The sequence below is a fragment of the Solea solea genome, chromosome 20 (genome assembly GCF_958295425.1).
Source record: "Solea solea chromosome 20, fSolSol10.1, whole genome shotgun sequence".
Classification (NCBI taxonomy): domain Eukaryota; kingdom Metazoa; phylum Chordata; class Actinopteri; order Pleuronectiformes; family Soleidae; genus Solea; species Solea solea.
In genome coordinates this window covers 15,616,426-15,631,630 of record NC_081153.1, presented here as the reverse complement: position 1 = coordinate 15,631,630, position 15,205 = coordinate 15,616,426, and the positions used below count along the sequence as shown (strand labels likewise).

Here is a 15,205-nt window from a genome sequence, read left to right as displayed (position 1 = left end):
CTGTGTCTGCAGTGCAGGTTCTGACTCTGCTCTGTGCTGCCACCTGCTGGACACACATGTGGTCACAGGCTGCAGTCGAGCTTCTGGTGAATTTAACTTCTCTCGTCTGTACCGCAGGCAATATAAACCTCACCTTTGCAATTCATACCAGACCTGCAGGAGTGTCTGATGCTGCTGCTGCTGCTGCTGCAGCAACGTCAGCTCATTCCTTATTATTTATCTTTCGATGAACTGCTTTGAATCTTTCACCAGCAGTAATTGTTTGTCCCTCCAACGCTAATATGATACCGATATTGTAATTTTCATAACCGACGAATCTGTCGATTATTTTCTCGATGAATGGAGTCGTTGTTTGGTCCATAAAATGTTGGTCAGATTCTGTCAAACCTGGAGAGGATGATGTTCTCAAATGTCTTGTTTTGCCCCAAAATGATGCCGTTTGTAATGATTTCTCTGTGATATGGAGCAAAGAAACCAGAACATATTCACATTTAAGGAGCTGAAAAATCACTCTTTTTCAATAGCCGACGATTCATTTAGTAATCGATTAATAATCGATGAATCGAGTAGTATTTTCAGCCCTAATATCCCGTCCTTTAAATCTGCAATATTCATCACTGTGTGTACATGCACCAGCAGCACAGAGACGAGTGAAGCGTTTCAAACCTCGCTCTCTGTTGCTATAAATTCTACTTCTGAAACGTTCAGTCACACTCTTTGTGGCCGTCTCGCTTTACGAGCCCCATGTTGCCGTTGCCTCCATCTGTCTTGATACGTTTTATGTCACCTCCTGTGACAGACCTTTGCTTGTATTTTAAAGTTACAGAGTATGAATCATTTAAATATGTTCTAAAAAAAAACAACAACTCCTGTTTCTTCCTCAGCAGGTACCAGTCCGATGTCCTCTCCTCCTCCTCCTCCTCCGACAGTGTGATGCATCATGGCTCCGGTGCTGAGTGGAGTGTGGTGGGGGCCGGAGGCCGGTGTCGTCGGGTCGGGGGCGGCAGCTGCCACTGGTGTGGCGTCTTGGCTCGGCAGTGAGCAGCTGGTGCTGGTCATCACCCTCAGCGCCTTCACTGTCCTGCTGCTGGTCTCTGTGCTGCTGCTGCTGTGTGCGAGCTGCCAGGGGTAAAACAGGCACTCTTTCACACACACACACACACACATCAGCAGTAATGACTATAATGATGACTACTCTAGGAAACGCACATCTAGAGGAGGTCGGGATTTTATGTAATGAGTCGTCCTCCGGTGCCAAATATCTAAACTGAATCTGTGTTTGTTGGAAAGTGCAGCTGTGGTGCACTGTTGTGTTGAAAGTAGCTCAAACACCTGAGTGTGCGTTCTTAGCTATAATAGTAATTATAGGAGTAGCCCCGGGGGTGTTTTGGCTTCAATACAATGTAATGATTATTTGAGCTGTCAAATAGAGTGGTCTTTAAATTAAAGCACACACAAGAGTGTTCAGAGGGTGAGGATATAAATAGGTAAATAAAACGCGATGTGTAGTTTCTGTTAGAGATGCTACTGCAGACACAAAGCACTGGGAATATGGGATCCTTTCATACATGTGATTTAATATGGGAATCAGCAGCTTTGTTTCGGCTCTGGACTCCATCAGATTTGGAGTCAAACAATGATCAATTAGTGCTTTCATTCTGTAAAAAACATAGAATTTGAATTGAGAAAGAACAATGTGTTCTATAAATGTCCTGCGCAAAGGTAATTGTGGATTATATCAAATATGTAGAAATAAGTCGAGCAGTAAATAAAAACAACAGTAATGCAACTGAAATGCTAACAGTATTGTAGCAATCACAGCAATATTAATAAATAATACACATGTAGTGTACATTATAATTCAATCCACTATAACGTGTACTGACATCTATCTTCATAAAGCTGTTCAGGATCATAGTTAAATATCATTTAGGCACTTTCAATCATTGCAGTTCTCAGTTACACATCCCGTGCAGCAGCTCTCGTTACTTTCTAGCTTTAAATAGTAGTTTTTTCCTACTATTTTAGTGTGTGTTCATATTTTTATATTGTACTTTCTTGGACATGCATGTTTATTATTTATAATCCTATTATCTTTACTGTCTTTGCTGCTGTGACAATGTAAATCTGAAAACAACACCATCACTATGACCTCCATACAAATCGTTATGATAGGAAACCTATCAAAAACCGAAACAAAGTCACATTAGCATGTACCAAGAAAAGCAATACAAGCATAATTCACTCTATATCGCTCTTTTCTCTTCGTTCGTCCGTCTCTAGGCAGAAGAAAACAATCAGTGGACATCCAGCAGGAGACCACGACAACCTCATGAATGGAGTGAGTAAAACGTCCCAAAGCATAGAACAAGCGACAATAAATGAATGAATGAATAAATAAATAAATAAATAAAAATGAATGAAAGTAATATGAAAGAAGGAGAGACAGATACAGGTTACTGTATGTCTGGTTCCAGTAACATGTTGCTGTCGTGTGTGGGAAAATGATTCAATCTAAATTAGGGGAAACATATATATGTATATATATATATATATATATATGTATATATGTATGTATATATATATATATATATATATATATATATATATATGTATATGTATATATATGTATATATATGTATATATATATATATATACATACACACATATAGTTGTCATTCCGCCCAGCGTGTAAGATGGACATGTCTGTAGCCAGGCTGTGTGGTTAATGATGCTGTGCATACAGCTTTAGAATGGCCGGATGTGTGAACAACACACACACGCACATCACCTCCCTTTGCTCCACCTGTGACATCATGTGGCTGTTGTGGCTGCAACGTATGAATTGTAAATGAAGCAGCTGATGGTAAAACGCTCTCTGAACGTGACCTCTGAATGAGGGTTTATTATTCAGAGAGCTGCATGTGATCGTGGTCGTAATGATTTCAGTGTCCGATGGAACATTGCTGCATGAACACTGTCATTTCCACGTAATCCACTAACCAAGAAACAGTTAAGTGTGACAAATGATAGTATTACACAGACTAAGTGACATCCACTTAGTGTCTTTTCTACCACTTCCTCTGGGGGGTGTTGTATGTGTATGTGTGTGTGTGTGTGTATGTACACTTGTATTTATTTGTCTTTATGAGGACATTTTGTCTGGTCCCCACAGCTTTAAAGGACTTTTTCAGGGTTAAGACCTGGTTTTAGGGTTAGAATTGGCTTTAGGTTAGGTTTAGGAGCGAGTGTATGCAACGATGTGTCCTCACTAAGATATAAAAACACACACACACACATAATCATTCTGGCATTTGATGGATATCTTCAGCGTCAGGAGCCATTTAAATGAAAGGTCGTGTCACAGGCTGAAAGGTCAAACAGGGGTCATCATGTTTGTGGACGATGAGATTTGAATCTGTGCCACTGAGGACACGTCCTAACACTGCAATGTGCTCACCTTAACGCCACAAGATACACATTTTCACTTAATTATTTAATTTCTTTTTGCAAAAAGTGCTTACATATTGTTGTGGCTGTTACAGAATGCGAGAGTTGCTCTTTTTTCAAAAAGAAATATGCAAATTTTGATAAAAGAAATCATTTATAGCATTAGAACTACATTTATTTTGAGTAGTTTTGGAGCAAAAACACCTCTTTAATTCTTTCTCAAGACCTTGTGACCTTGTGTCAAGGAGGTGTTTTTCCTCCTTGGTTGAAAATGGGAAACAAAAGAAAAACAATGAGAACTTTTGGGCCACAAAATAGTTAAAGATTACATCATAGTCATGAAGTGCTGTGACCATACATGACCACTAGGTGGGGGTGTGTGCGCAGCCTCCACTATGCAACCTCTCTGTGCTCGACAGAGTGAAAACAACAAACCTGAACAAAGAGAGCCACGGCCGACATCAGTCCCTGCATGTTCACAGTGTTTCGAAGCTGTTAGTGACACGAGTGACATCATTATGACGTGACCGTTAATGTTTACAGTGTGTGCTCATTAATCACGTCTGTATCAGCAGACAGGTGCACAGCTATGCTAATCAGAGAAGGTTTTTTGTTGTTGTGTTTGGAGGCCGATCAAAGCGGCTGTGCTGACCTTTGGGCAGGATTTAACATGGGATACAGGAAATGGGGAAAACAGCCTTTTTACAGCGCCAAATCACTTCTGCTGTGTTGTTTTGTAGCACTGAATTCCCTGCAGAAAGAAGAACTTATATCTTTATGGGCTCCCATAAAGTTTAATACACAGTAGAGAGAGTCGATTTAACACCAAGTTAGATTGTGAGAGAATAAACGTTGGGATTGGTCACATTTAACTCTGGAAGATTCAATTCAACACTATTTTAACATTTAGAATACAGGTAAAAGGGTTAAACACAACAGTATTCCAGAGTGTACCTGGTCTCAACCAGAAAAGGTTTAAACGTGACTCCTTTAGAGTTACACTGTAAACTTTCCTTCAAAGTATATTTGTCCCTTTTTCATCACTGAAGCCGCCTCTTTTCAAGACATATGTGATTTAGCTTGACGGTCTGTAATGTATTAATTTAAAATCCCATGTGTGATATCTACACGTATAATTGAGAAGACAGAAACGAGGACCAGAATAAACAGCCGGCATAACTTGCAGCGACTTTCTCGGTTTCTAAAAACAACGGCATTTATTAAAGCGCGTGACACACGTGTGCCGATGCTGATGAGCCTAATGATTGGAAAGGCGTGGATTAAAACAAAAAAACAGAAGAGCGGAAATTGTAATCAGTGCTGCAAAAATGAGTTACGTTCCCCAAATCCCCCAAAGATCCGGAAAAATCACTCTGCCGCCAGCGGTTTCCAGGATTGCACAGAGGTGTGAGAGTCTTACATTTCTGTGCAGATGGATTTCTGTTCCCTGTGGGAATTAAATATTCCAACACTTGTGACAAGCAATTAACATAACCAAAGATGTATTATTTTCAGAACAGCCTGTGACCACATCTTTGTCTTTGTTGTGCAGGTGTCGGAGAGAGACACGATCAGCCAATCGGCAGACAGTCCGGCGACGGACATGGCCGTCAGCAGCTCTCACAACGGTCCTTTAACTAGCGGTACAAGTAAGCCACGCCCCAGTCCATGCACCGAGCCATTTCATTATGTCACGCCATCGTTTTACATTCATAAACTGTGCAAATGTGTGTGATGTTCACTCCCATGCAAGAGCAATAACTCTGGCTTTTACAGCTACTGTTATGCAACATGTTTGTGTAATGTTCTTAGTCATAGTTATTACTCATTTTACCTGGACAGGAAAACAATAACTGATGTATTATTTTATTGTCTTGAGAGAAGGAAACAGTGACTCATGACAAAACTACGTCAAGTAAAGCTCCACTGTGTAATTATGGGGGATTTTTGTTGTTGTTCTTGTGCCTCTGTTCGGTCTCCATTGGTAGAAACAATGTAACGGTATTTTTTAATATGCTGAAAACAGGCTCTGTCAAGCAATAACCTGACCGAGGGTGTTTGTGTGTATACACCATCAGAGCAGGGTCGGACGGGGACAAGACGGTTTTTTTTTTAACACTTAAACACCGAGCATATCGCAGACGACACGTTCGTGCAAGTGCACTCTGCATTCCCGTAATTATGCGACGGTTTGTGCTATCGGAAAAATTCCAAAGGTTTCTGAAAGTGGAGAAGTTGCACGTCAAAGGTTGTTACGGTAACTTCACTCACACTGTTGCAGGAAGCCGGCGAATCAGCGTCTTTTGTCACCAGAGAGGGTAAAAGTGGGGAAAAACACCTGTACATAGTCTCCATTATTAGGCCTGTTTTTGGACATGGAGACAAAAACACACACATTTTTTTATTTTAAATGTTTTATACTGTTTCAAAGTTCAGATTTAACACACAAAATCCGGTGTGCATGTACAACTACAGTTGTTTTTCTACATTTCAAATTGTTAAATTGTTAATACACTATTTTAACATGCAGTAGATTGTAAATAACTGCCAGATATTGAAGGTTATTCTGGAAAAATTAGCAAAAGCACTTACACACAGGACATTTTCTGTCCTGTGTGTAAGTGCAGGACAGAATTTATTTCGGAAACATTTCGTTGGCATTTCTTTGTACTCTTTGTGTGAAGCATGGAGATGTTGCCGGAGCGAAATCATGTGACAATGGCTTGAAAGTAACACGCATTTTTCTTTAAAAGCTATTAGGTAACTTTTACAAAATGTCTTGGACAAAGAAGACGTTTACTCTGCGTTTTCTTATCCTCTAGTCCTCTCAGACACACAGGACACCAGTCCTCAGCCCTCTGAGGAGTTGCTTTCCAGCCAATCGGAACTCAGGTCCTCCAAATGTCCTCAGGACCGCGAGCTTCCCAGCATCCCTCCCAACAATGCCCTTATCAGTGACGGACCCCCAGCCTCCGGGGACAGCACCTATGAGGTCAGAATTTAAACACCTCCGTACTCACACTCCACTGGAACGTGTCAGCAGTGGAGATTAAAGCTGAGGTCGAGATACAGAGACTGCAGTTGAATCGATTGACATAAAATTGACAGATTTATGCAGCTTATTTCCCAACTCTATCATATAATCCATGTCTGTTTTCTGTAACTCAGGTGGTTAAAGAGATCGCAGCAGCGTCACGCGACGTCAGTGTTGAAGACTCTCTGTACGAGACAGTCAAGGAGCTCAAAGATCCCGCCGCACAGCCTGGCCTCCCCAACGGTACCGTCCGGCCGAGTCCAGACCAACCCCCCCCTCACCCCCCCGCACTCTTCAACGGTAACCTCAGCCCGTGCACACCTGAGCGGCTTCCCCTGTGCGCCGGGGTGGAGTACGCCTCCGTCGACCTGAAGAAGAAGAGCCGCCACAGCGCCGACATGGAGGCCAAACGCCGCTCCGATAACGCGGCCGCGCCCTCCCACAAGCCTCTGCAGGAACCAGAGGAGGACTTGCCCCCGCCAGTGCCGGAGAAGGTTCTGGACGAAAACGACAACCAGCCGGTGGTGATGAACGGGCTGGCAGGGGCCGGGCTGCACAACGGAGAGGTGAGGACGCGTGATTGCATGCGTGAATGTGTCAGTTCAGGTGTACAGGTGTGTGACATTTACAATATTTACATTTCCTCTGAACCAGAGCAGTAAAATGCATATGCTGCTTTTTACCATCAAGGCCTTGTTAAGTAAACTTCCTATGTTTGTTCCTAACCTCTTATCATATCATATCATCAACACCTACATCACCAGGTCTACCACTTCTTTTTTTTTTTTAAATGTTCCTAGAATGAAGTCAGAATTTCTGCTTTCTCCTAGCAGTTAGAATAAACTGCCTTCTTCATTCACAGGCATTTTATGGATCATAAGACAACATGTTTGGATTAAGGATCTTGTTGGGATGGCCCGTACACTTGATAATATCTCTCTTTTTTTTTTAACTCTCCTTTAATTTCCTCCTTTTTAACTTTTATGTTCTGTTCTGAGTTTAATATCTGAAACTGTCTCATCTCTATGGTGCTATCTTGACCAGGACTCATTACATTACATTACATGTCATTTAGCAGACACTTTTATCCAAACAATGGAATTGTGTACAATCAGCCAGGATTCGAACTTGCGACCATTGCGACCATTTCGCACACAGGGTACCGGTCTTAACCACTGAGCCACGCCACTCCCTAGAAGAGGAGATGTCGTATCACAATGGGACCTCTTTATGTTTTGAAACTTGAATTATTATCCCAAATGTTATCAGATACTTTCAGCCCAGTCATGTGACTGTTCCTCCTTTGTACATTATTAGCATGTTAATCATAGAAAAACAACCTTCAGCCAATTTCAGCTGACATTAGTATGGATACTGATAGTGCCTAAACACCAGCTGGTGCTGGGACCCTACACACCACATGAATCCTTAATGCTTAATATCTGAGAATGTTAATAACTAAAAGTACACATTTCACTGTAGCCGTCTTATTCCTGCAATAGTGGGTGAGTCACAACAGGCTCTCTCTCTCCCTCTCTCTCCTGTCAGCATCCTGTTTATCCTCATATAACCCTGAGTTGGATTGGTCCGCTCTGTAACCATGTGTAAAAGAGCCACTGGTGGCTCTTGAGAGAGCGAGTGGGAACGGAGAACAAAGAAGAGGGGAGAAATATCGTCCTCGTAATTATCGTTTTCTAAGCTGCCAGCTCATCGCTGCTTTAGGGAGAGCGACAGACCGAGGGGAGAAAGCGGAGATAGTGAGAGAAGGCAGTGTGGGAGTGACGAGAGGAGACAAGGATGAAAATGTGAGCTGGAGTGGAGAAGTGCAGGAGAGAGTAATAGATGAAATAGAGATAGTGATGGGGAGATGGGGGAAATTGAGTTAAAAAATGCTGAAAGGACCGCGAGACATGAAGGAGTGAGACAGAGTGAGAAACCCAGCAGCATACAAATGAAGCCGCCTGTAGTGGAGAGGATGGTAGCGGGGAATAAAGAAAGTATCGATCTATAAACGCAAGGGATGTCTGTCTGTCATTATTGACAGGCATCAAATGTGGCAGGTGAACAACTTAAGGCAGAGTTTGGATTAGAAATGCAAGAGATGTTGGTAGAATTGGCTAAAAGCACCACTTCCAGCTGTGTCGGTGCACGGAGCAGAGCTGCTGCTGCTCTCAGCACGCCGTCTTCCACATGCAGAGCCACACACACACACACACACACTCTCCTGCTGCCTCCATCAGTAAGGTGAAATGTGTTGTTTCATGACTCAGGTAAATTGGGAAAAGTTAAATGAAGCAGCAGTAATCCAGCAGCTCCTGTGGCTGAGTGTGCTGTTTACAAACTGCATTTTCCAGCAGGGAAAATGTTTCCTAATGACGAGGTGAAGAAGCAAATGTATTCTAAAGGCATCATAGACTTAAGTAGTCGTAGGTGAAGTGGCTCTAATGCAAACTCAAACGACCTTGGGGCCACTGAGCATCTACTGTAATCAGGTGAAAACCTTTTTGGAAAAAAACAACTATTCAGTAGGAGAGAGGGCGATATGAACTTATATCACGAAAGTCCGTCATGATAAAGCAATGACAGTGCCTCTCACTTGCGGAGTGCCTCAGGGTTCTATTCTTGGGCCCTTTCTCTTCTCCCTGGACTCCCTTCCTTTTGGATGACAGTCAAATGTGCATGCCACTAAAACAGGAAAATATGTATTCTGTAAAACAACTGATGGAGGTCATGTGACACCTCTGGATCCTTTAACTCAATACTTTACCCCATACAGAAACAAATCTGGGTGTAAGACTGGACAGCAATCTTAAACATGTTGCACAGATTAGCTCAGTGGTCAAATCCAACGTCTTTAAACTGGGACCACTTGCCAACACTAAACCAGATTTTAATCCATGCTTTCATCGAGACTCGCTCAGACGACTGCACTCTATGTTGGGCTCAGCCTGAAGTCACTTGCTGCTCGGCTTTTATTTTTTTTTAAGTGGTACTTCACTGGTTTGTTTCCGCGTTGATTTTTTGAAATGATTTGAGTTGTTTTTTAAACGTCTTCATGGCCAGGTTGACAGATCAGTCACTGTTAGTCATCCTGAGACAAAAGAGGGAGCACAGAGGTGGCCGCGCATTTTCAGTCGCTGCTCTGAAACTGTAGAATGAGTTGCCTTTGCACATCAGGCAGACCGACTCACTTCCTGTTTAGAAGTCAGAAATCACACTTCTTTCTCTTTGGCTTTTTTTTTTTTTTTAAATTTATTTTACTATCTTTTATTGTTTTTACTTTTGTATGTGTCATGTCTGTGTACAGCTCTTTGGCCTACTGTGTTGTCTGTAAAGCTTGTCTTGAAAAGCTTTATAAATGCAGTTGGATATGTCACAGAATTTCAAAACAAATGTGTGTGTGTGTGTGTTGATGTGCAACGATGAATGGAATCATAAATAACAATGTATTTATGATTCAAAATGAATCTATTACTAAAAATAGCATAACAGCCGCTGATGGATTGCTGTTGCTGTTTGCTCTCACGGTGAATGCTCAGTCTTACCATGGCGGTAAAACTGGAGTAAGTGGACTGCGATCGCTTTGGCACAGACGTCCTTGTCCCTCTCAGGATGATTTGCGAGAACTTTGGCGATCTCTTCACTTTCCTCGGTCTCGGTCCAAGAACATCAGTGTGTTGCCGCTGTCGCTGCGTGCCTGTAAGCATGTGCTGATGATGGCAGCGTTTGGCCCCGAAGCACAGCTGTGCACAAGTAGCCTCACAGAGCTGCCTTCGTCATCATCATCATCATCATCATCATCATCACGCTGGCTGTCGTCCCAGGTGTAGTTAAGAAACGAGCCAAAATTATTTGGAGAGAAAACAGAGACCATCAGTTAAATAGTTAGCCTCCCTGGCCATTGAAGTGTGTGTGTGTGTGTGTGTGTGTGTGTGTGTGTGTGCACTGTTTTGTTGCATAAAAACGGAACATGACCAACATTTGAGCTTAGTTCACTTTGATTTCAACCTCACATTCAGTGGTTCTTTTGGCTGATGGCTTGTTTACCTTAGATTTCACTCACGTAAGCATGTCCATGTGAACGCAGTACATCTACTGGTTACATTTTGGCCGTCAAAAGTCAGGTATTATGGTCACGATGACCTCAGAAATCATATTTTCACCTTAAAAAAATGCAATATCTCAGAAATCCTTCACCATTTTGGTACGAACTTCCACTTAGACTCAGGGATTACCTTATTAAAATTTGTCCAGGTCTCTGTGACCTTACAACCCCCTTCTTTTTCCCCCCTTGTGAGTGTGTTGTCTTAAGAATGGATTTGTGGATTAACTGCTGTGATGTGGGCAGCCACGGGCAGAACACGGGCATGTTATGAGAGTTAGGGGACTTTGTTGTGGCAAGGATTCCATTTTCACTGACGGACCAGTTACTTGGGTGATAAAAACAACATTCTTCACTATGTTCTTCTCCGTCTTCTTGTTTCCCCCCCTTCCTTTCCCTGTTTATTTATCATTTTACTTTTAGTCACACTCTCTGTTCCTTTGTCCTGGGTGTTGGGGCCAATTAGTTAATCACTGCAGCTCATTAGGACAGCAGGCGAGTCTCGCCTCATCTGACCCCAGTTTGCATGATGAAATCTTGGTCTGCTGAGCTACAATCTATCTCAAAACCACACTGGTTGCCACACACACACACACACACACACACAGAATGTGCTCATTTATATTCACACCTTGTTGGCGTGTCTAGTCAGCATTAATGCTGTTATTTCTCCCCCCATCCTCCCTATTACACACACACACACACACACACACACACCAAAAACATGCGTGTGTTTACATACATAATGCTACACATGGACTCCCTGGGGCTGATTTAAGGTTAACCCCGAATGTTCCCGGCTCCCCATGGTTAACGCCTACGTATGACCAGGAGCCATCAGCAATTTGTCTTGTCAGACCAAGTGCGTGTGTGTGTGTGTGCGTGTTTGTGTGTGTGTGTGTGTGTGTGTCTGACTGAGCCAAGTGAGCGCCAGCTGGCCACCATCACTATGACAGTTAGTCTGGTTTCATGATGGATGATGTGGACTATAGATACTCTCCTTCTCTCTCTCCCTGAAACACACACATACACGTTTTCACAGCTATGTTAGTGAGGACACTGATGGACATCATGCTCTGCAATGTCTTTAGTATCAAAAGAGCCATTTGTGTCCTTTCGCCACCCAAATAACTGTAATCTGGAGCCGCAAAACCTATGTAATCCATGAAATGAACATAACGTTGTGTTTAAAGTTTTACATATAGATATATTATATTGAAAAAAACATAGTTTGTTGAATTTATGACATTTCAGTACTGTTTTGAAATAAATATTGAAAGAATATTTGGATTTTATATAGTTCGTGGTTAATAATGGCATAATTATGTGGATCCAAGTTTGTCGGGTTCGGGGACGTTTTCAATATCGCATTTGACGTAGACCATAGGATGTCACGCATATTTTAGTGGACGGAATATTAAATCTCGACCACTAAAAAAAAAAAGCAAGTGTTCACTTTGAAAGAAATAATGAAACACAGAAATAAAATGGAGATAAACAAAATTTTTTCAAAGCTACAGGAGCCACTGTTGAAGAGCTACAGGCTGTACAGGCGTAGGTTGTAGACCCCTGCCCTAGCCCCTTACCCTAACCTTAACTATCACAGCTAAATGCCTAACCCTCACCTTATACCTTACCTTAACCTTAAAACCAAGTCGTAACCCATAAACAGCCCTTTAAAGGTGTGACAGAACATCAGGAAAATGTCATTGTTCCCTGCATATATATATATATATATATATATATATGTATGTATATACAGGAGTGCACACACAGTGCATGTACGCTGGGGTGTCTGTATGTAAATGTCTCAGACGAATCCCCTTTAGTGCCAGCTCGGTAAATACTCCTCCGCAACTGAGATCGGGTTTTCTCATAAACACAAATGTTTCCGTTCGTTCATACACCTGGTTTCCAGTATAATATTTTTACTGCACCCACTCACCCACTCAGTCACTCACACCTTTTTTGTGACCTTTATTCACATCCTCTCTGATCCTGTGCACTTGTACAGTTATTGAACCGTCATGAGCGGCAGTAACAATTGTTTGCAGTCGTTTGACTGTGTGTATGTGTGTGTCGCCCGTGGGCTTGTCATAGTCAGCGCAGGAAATGAATTTGACCCCCCCCCCCCCCCCCCCCAGTGGGGGAAAACACTGGGGACATGGCACAGGTAAAATGTGGCTGTCAGCATGTCAACACCGTTGAGCTGCCTGATAAAACCTCACAATTGCTTCTGTTAGGTGCCGTGTTTGGCTTGGCGCATATATCACTTATAGACTATAATTGGAGTTTGGGTTCCTTCTGTTGTTTATATATATATATTGTATATCCACAGTTGGTTTGAATTTGTTTAAAGACCCAAATGAGGCATGGAATGCAGATAATCTCAGCTTAGGCTGATCTGTATTCACATCATGACCGCCACACTGACACCTGAGGTGTCCATCCTCTGGGGTGACTGTAATCAGCTTACTATTATACTATCATACTCATGTCCTGCATGTTATTGTGTCTCCTACATAGACATTTTCCTGGTTATTTTCTCTCGCGGTTCATTCGGGATGGACCGAGATAGTGTGATCGAGTTTCATTTTAGTTTGCATTCATCTGAGTCACAAAGATATTCTCAAAAGGTGCCAAGGTAATTATCCCTGGCAGGATTTGTATCGCCTGCTTCAGGAGCGTGCGTGCATGTAACCTGGCTCTTAATATTCTGTTTAAATGCGACCCTCATGTGGAGGATAAAGCAGCAGAAGATGGATGGATGGATGTACATTACACCTATTTTATATAATTAAATAAGACTCCAATGCCTCCTATGCTTTAAACTTTTAGGAGCATCATGTGTTTAATGCTGACTTGGACCGACTAAATGAAAATAGCTCATTATTTACCAAGAACGAGGAGGCTGCAGTTTTCGATGAACAAATATAATAAAGTGCACTTGTAGGTGCAGCGACTGGGTCAGAGTCTTCACTCTGCTTAATTGCTTAAGGGTAACTAATGCAAAATGGCAAAAAAAAAAAAAAAAAAATGCATGCGCTGCACTGCAGGGAGTTTTGCGGATCCATAAAAGTAATCATGTCTCCGAACACATTTGATCAGATTGATCACATTTATCTTCGCTCTGTGGTGAAATGTGGAGTGGAGCTTGTAAAAAAGTGCTATGGTCCAACAGGTGATTTTGTCATAGGACAAGATAGAAATTGACAACTGTTCTCAGAGAAATGCATAAATACTTTATGTGTCATGGACGATGTTAACTTGGATATCGAGGTTCTTGTTAGACTCCCGAGGTGTTCCAATCCGCTGCCAGATATGCTTTGTTGATTAATGGCTTCCCCATCGATCAAAAAGGACGAAGTGGATGCAGACCGTGTGCAGAAGCGTCGCGTTCTCTGTCACTGCCCATTGACTTTCACTCAGTCATTCTCTTAACAAATGGGTACTTATATACAACGTTAGCTTTGTGTGCATCACAGCGGAAGGTGCAAAATGCAGAGTGTGTTTTTCTCCCACTGCAGGGAATAGTTTTTGAGTTTCAGTTTATTGATCGGTTACCAAGACGTCCACAGTGTTTGTTTGGTCAATAGATTGCCAGTTGCCAAACAGCACACTGCTTTTGATTAGAAGAGAAGCGGTTCAAACACTGCAGACTACAAGAGGCCCTTGGATTCTTAAAGATTTGTGTGACAGCCCCTCGGGTGCATCTTTATACCCAATTGTGGTTGCAGTAAGCACCCACCTTGTTATTGTTTTAAATATCTGATTCTGCTCTCCTTTTTTTCCACAGACTGCTATATCTAAATCTACCTTTTTGTTCTTTTCTCCTCTAGTTACACTCCCCCCTGTCTCCCCCGCCAGGGTTCAACAACCACATTCTGTCAGACAATGGAGTAAGTTTCTGTTAAAACCCCTTATTCCCCAAACTGCCTTTTCCTGTCCTGAAATGGGAGCACTTTACACCACGAGTGCCAGTGCTTCACCAAAGCACCAAAAAGAGGGAAAAATAGAAAAACAAAAGGTGGAAAAAAGGTAGTAAAGTCATAGAACATCACACAACATGCTATGAGGAAAAAGCCAAACAGGGACTTTTTGATATAAACGTCTGAATGACTTTTAGTGTTCTCATTCATAAACGTGTCTCCTCTGTCCTTCAGGCAGCAGTGTACTCTACAGTCGACAAGACGAACCGTGGCGACGCGCTCGAGGAGGACAAAGAGCACGACTACAGCAGCATCGCCGAGCTCAAAGGTCTGGTCCCTGCCTCTTCCTCCAGCGACCTCTACGCCACTGTCCGAGACATCTACACCCAGCCCGACGACCCTCAGCTGGGGGGCGACCAGATATTGGACAGCATGGATCCCGGCTATGAAACCATCCGCATCCCAAAGACTAATGGCTTGGATGATGAGCACAGGGCGAGGCCCGGGGCGGAGGGTTCAGACGCTGCCACAGCGGAGCCCGACTATGAGAGCGTTGGAGAGTTGGGTCTGGGTAGCGAAGCGTCCCGCCTCTAAGTGCTTTCTTATCATCTTCATCTGTGGCAGTTTGGGAGAAGCCTCTTCCCTGACACATCGCACAGATGCCACCGTCGTGCTTTGAACCTGCATGAC

General features: G+C 42.7%; 1 protein-coding gene across 5 annotated transcripts in view; it reads left to right on the top strand.

The window, feature by feature from the left end:
* pag1 (phosphoprotein membrane anchor with glycosphingolipid microdomains 1) overlaps nucleotides 1-15,205 on the top strand; it is a 49,072-nt gene extending 33,867 nt beyond the window's left edge. For 2 of the 5 annotated variants that reach the window (XM_058619475.1, XM_058619473.1), the window contains 7 exons: nucleotides 888-1,128; nucleotides 2,284-2,341; nucleotides 5,003-5,099; nucleotides 6,273-6,442; nucleotides 6,619-7,050; nucleotides 14,426-14,485; nucleotides 14,750-15,205. In XM_058619475.1, coding sequence (XP_058475458.1) covers nucleotides 941-1,128; nucleotides 2,284-2,341; nucleotides 5,003-5,099; nucleotides 6,273-6,442; nucleotides 6,619-7,050; nucleotides 14,426-14,485; nucleotides 14,750-15,109 — 1,365 coding nt within the window. In that variant the 5' untranslated portion in view covers nucleotides 888-940 and the 3' untranslated portion in view covers nucleotides 15,110-15,205. Of the gene's footprint in view, nucleotides 1-884; nucleotides 1,129-2,283; nucleotides 2,342-5,002; nucleotides 5,100-6,272; nucleotides 6,443-6,618; nucleotides 7,051-14,425; nucleotides 14,486-14,749 lie in introns of all 5 variants that reach the window. The other 3 variants (XM_058619471.1, XM_058619472.1, XM_058619476.1) reach the window with 2 other exon arrangements.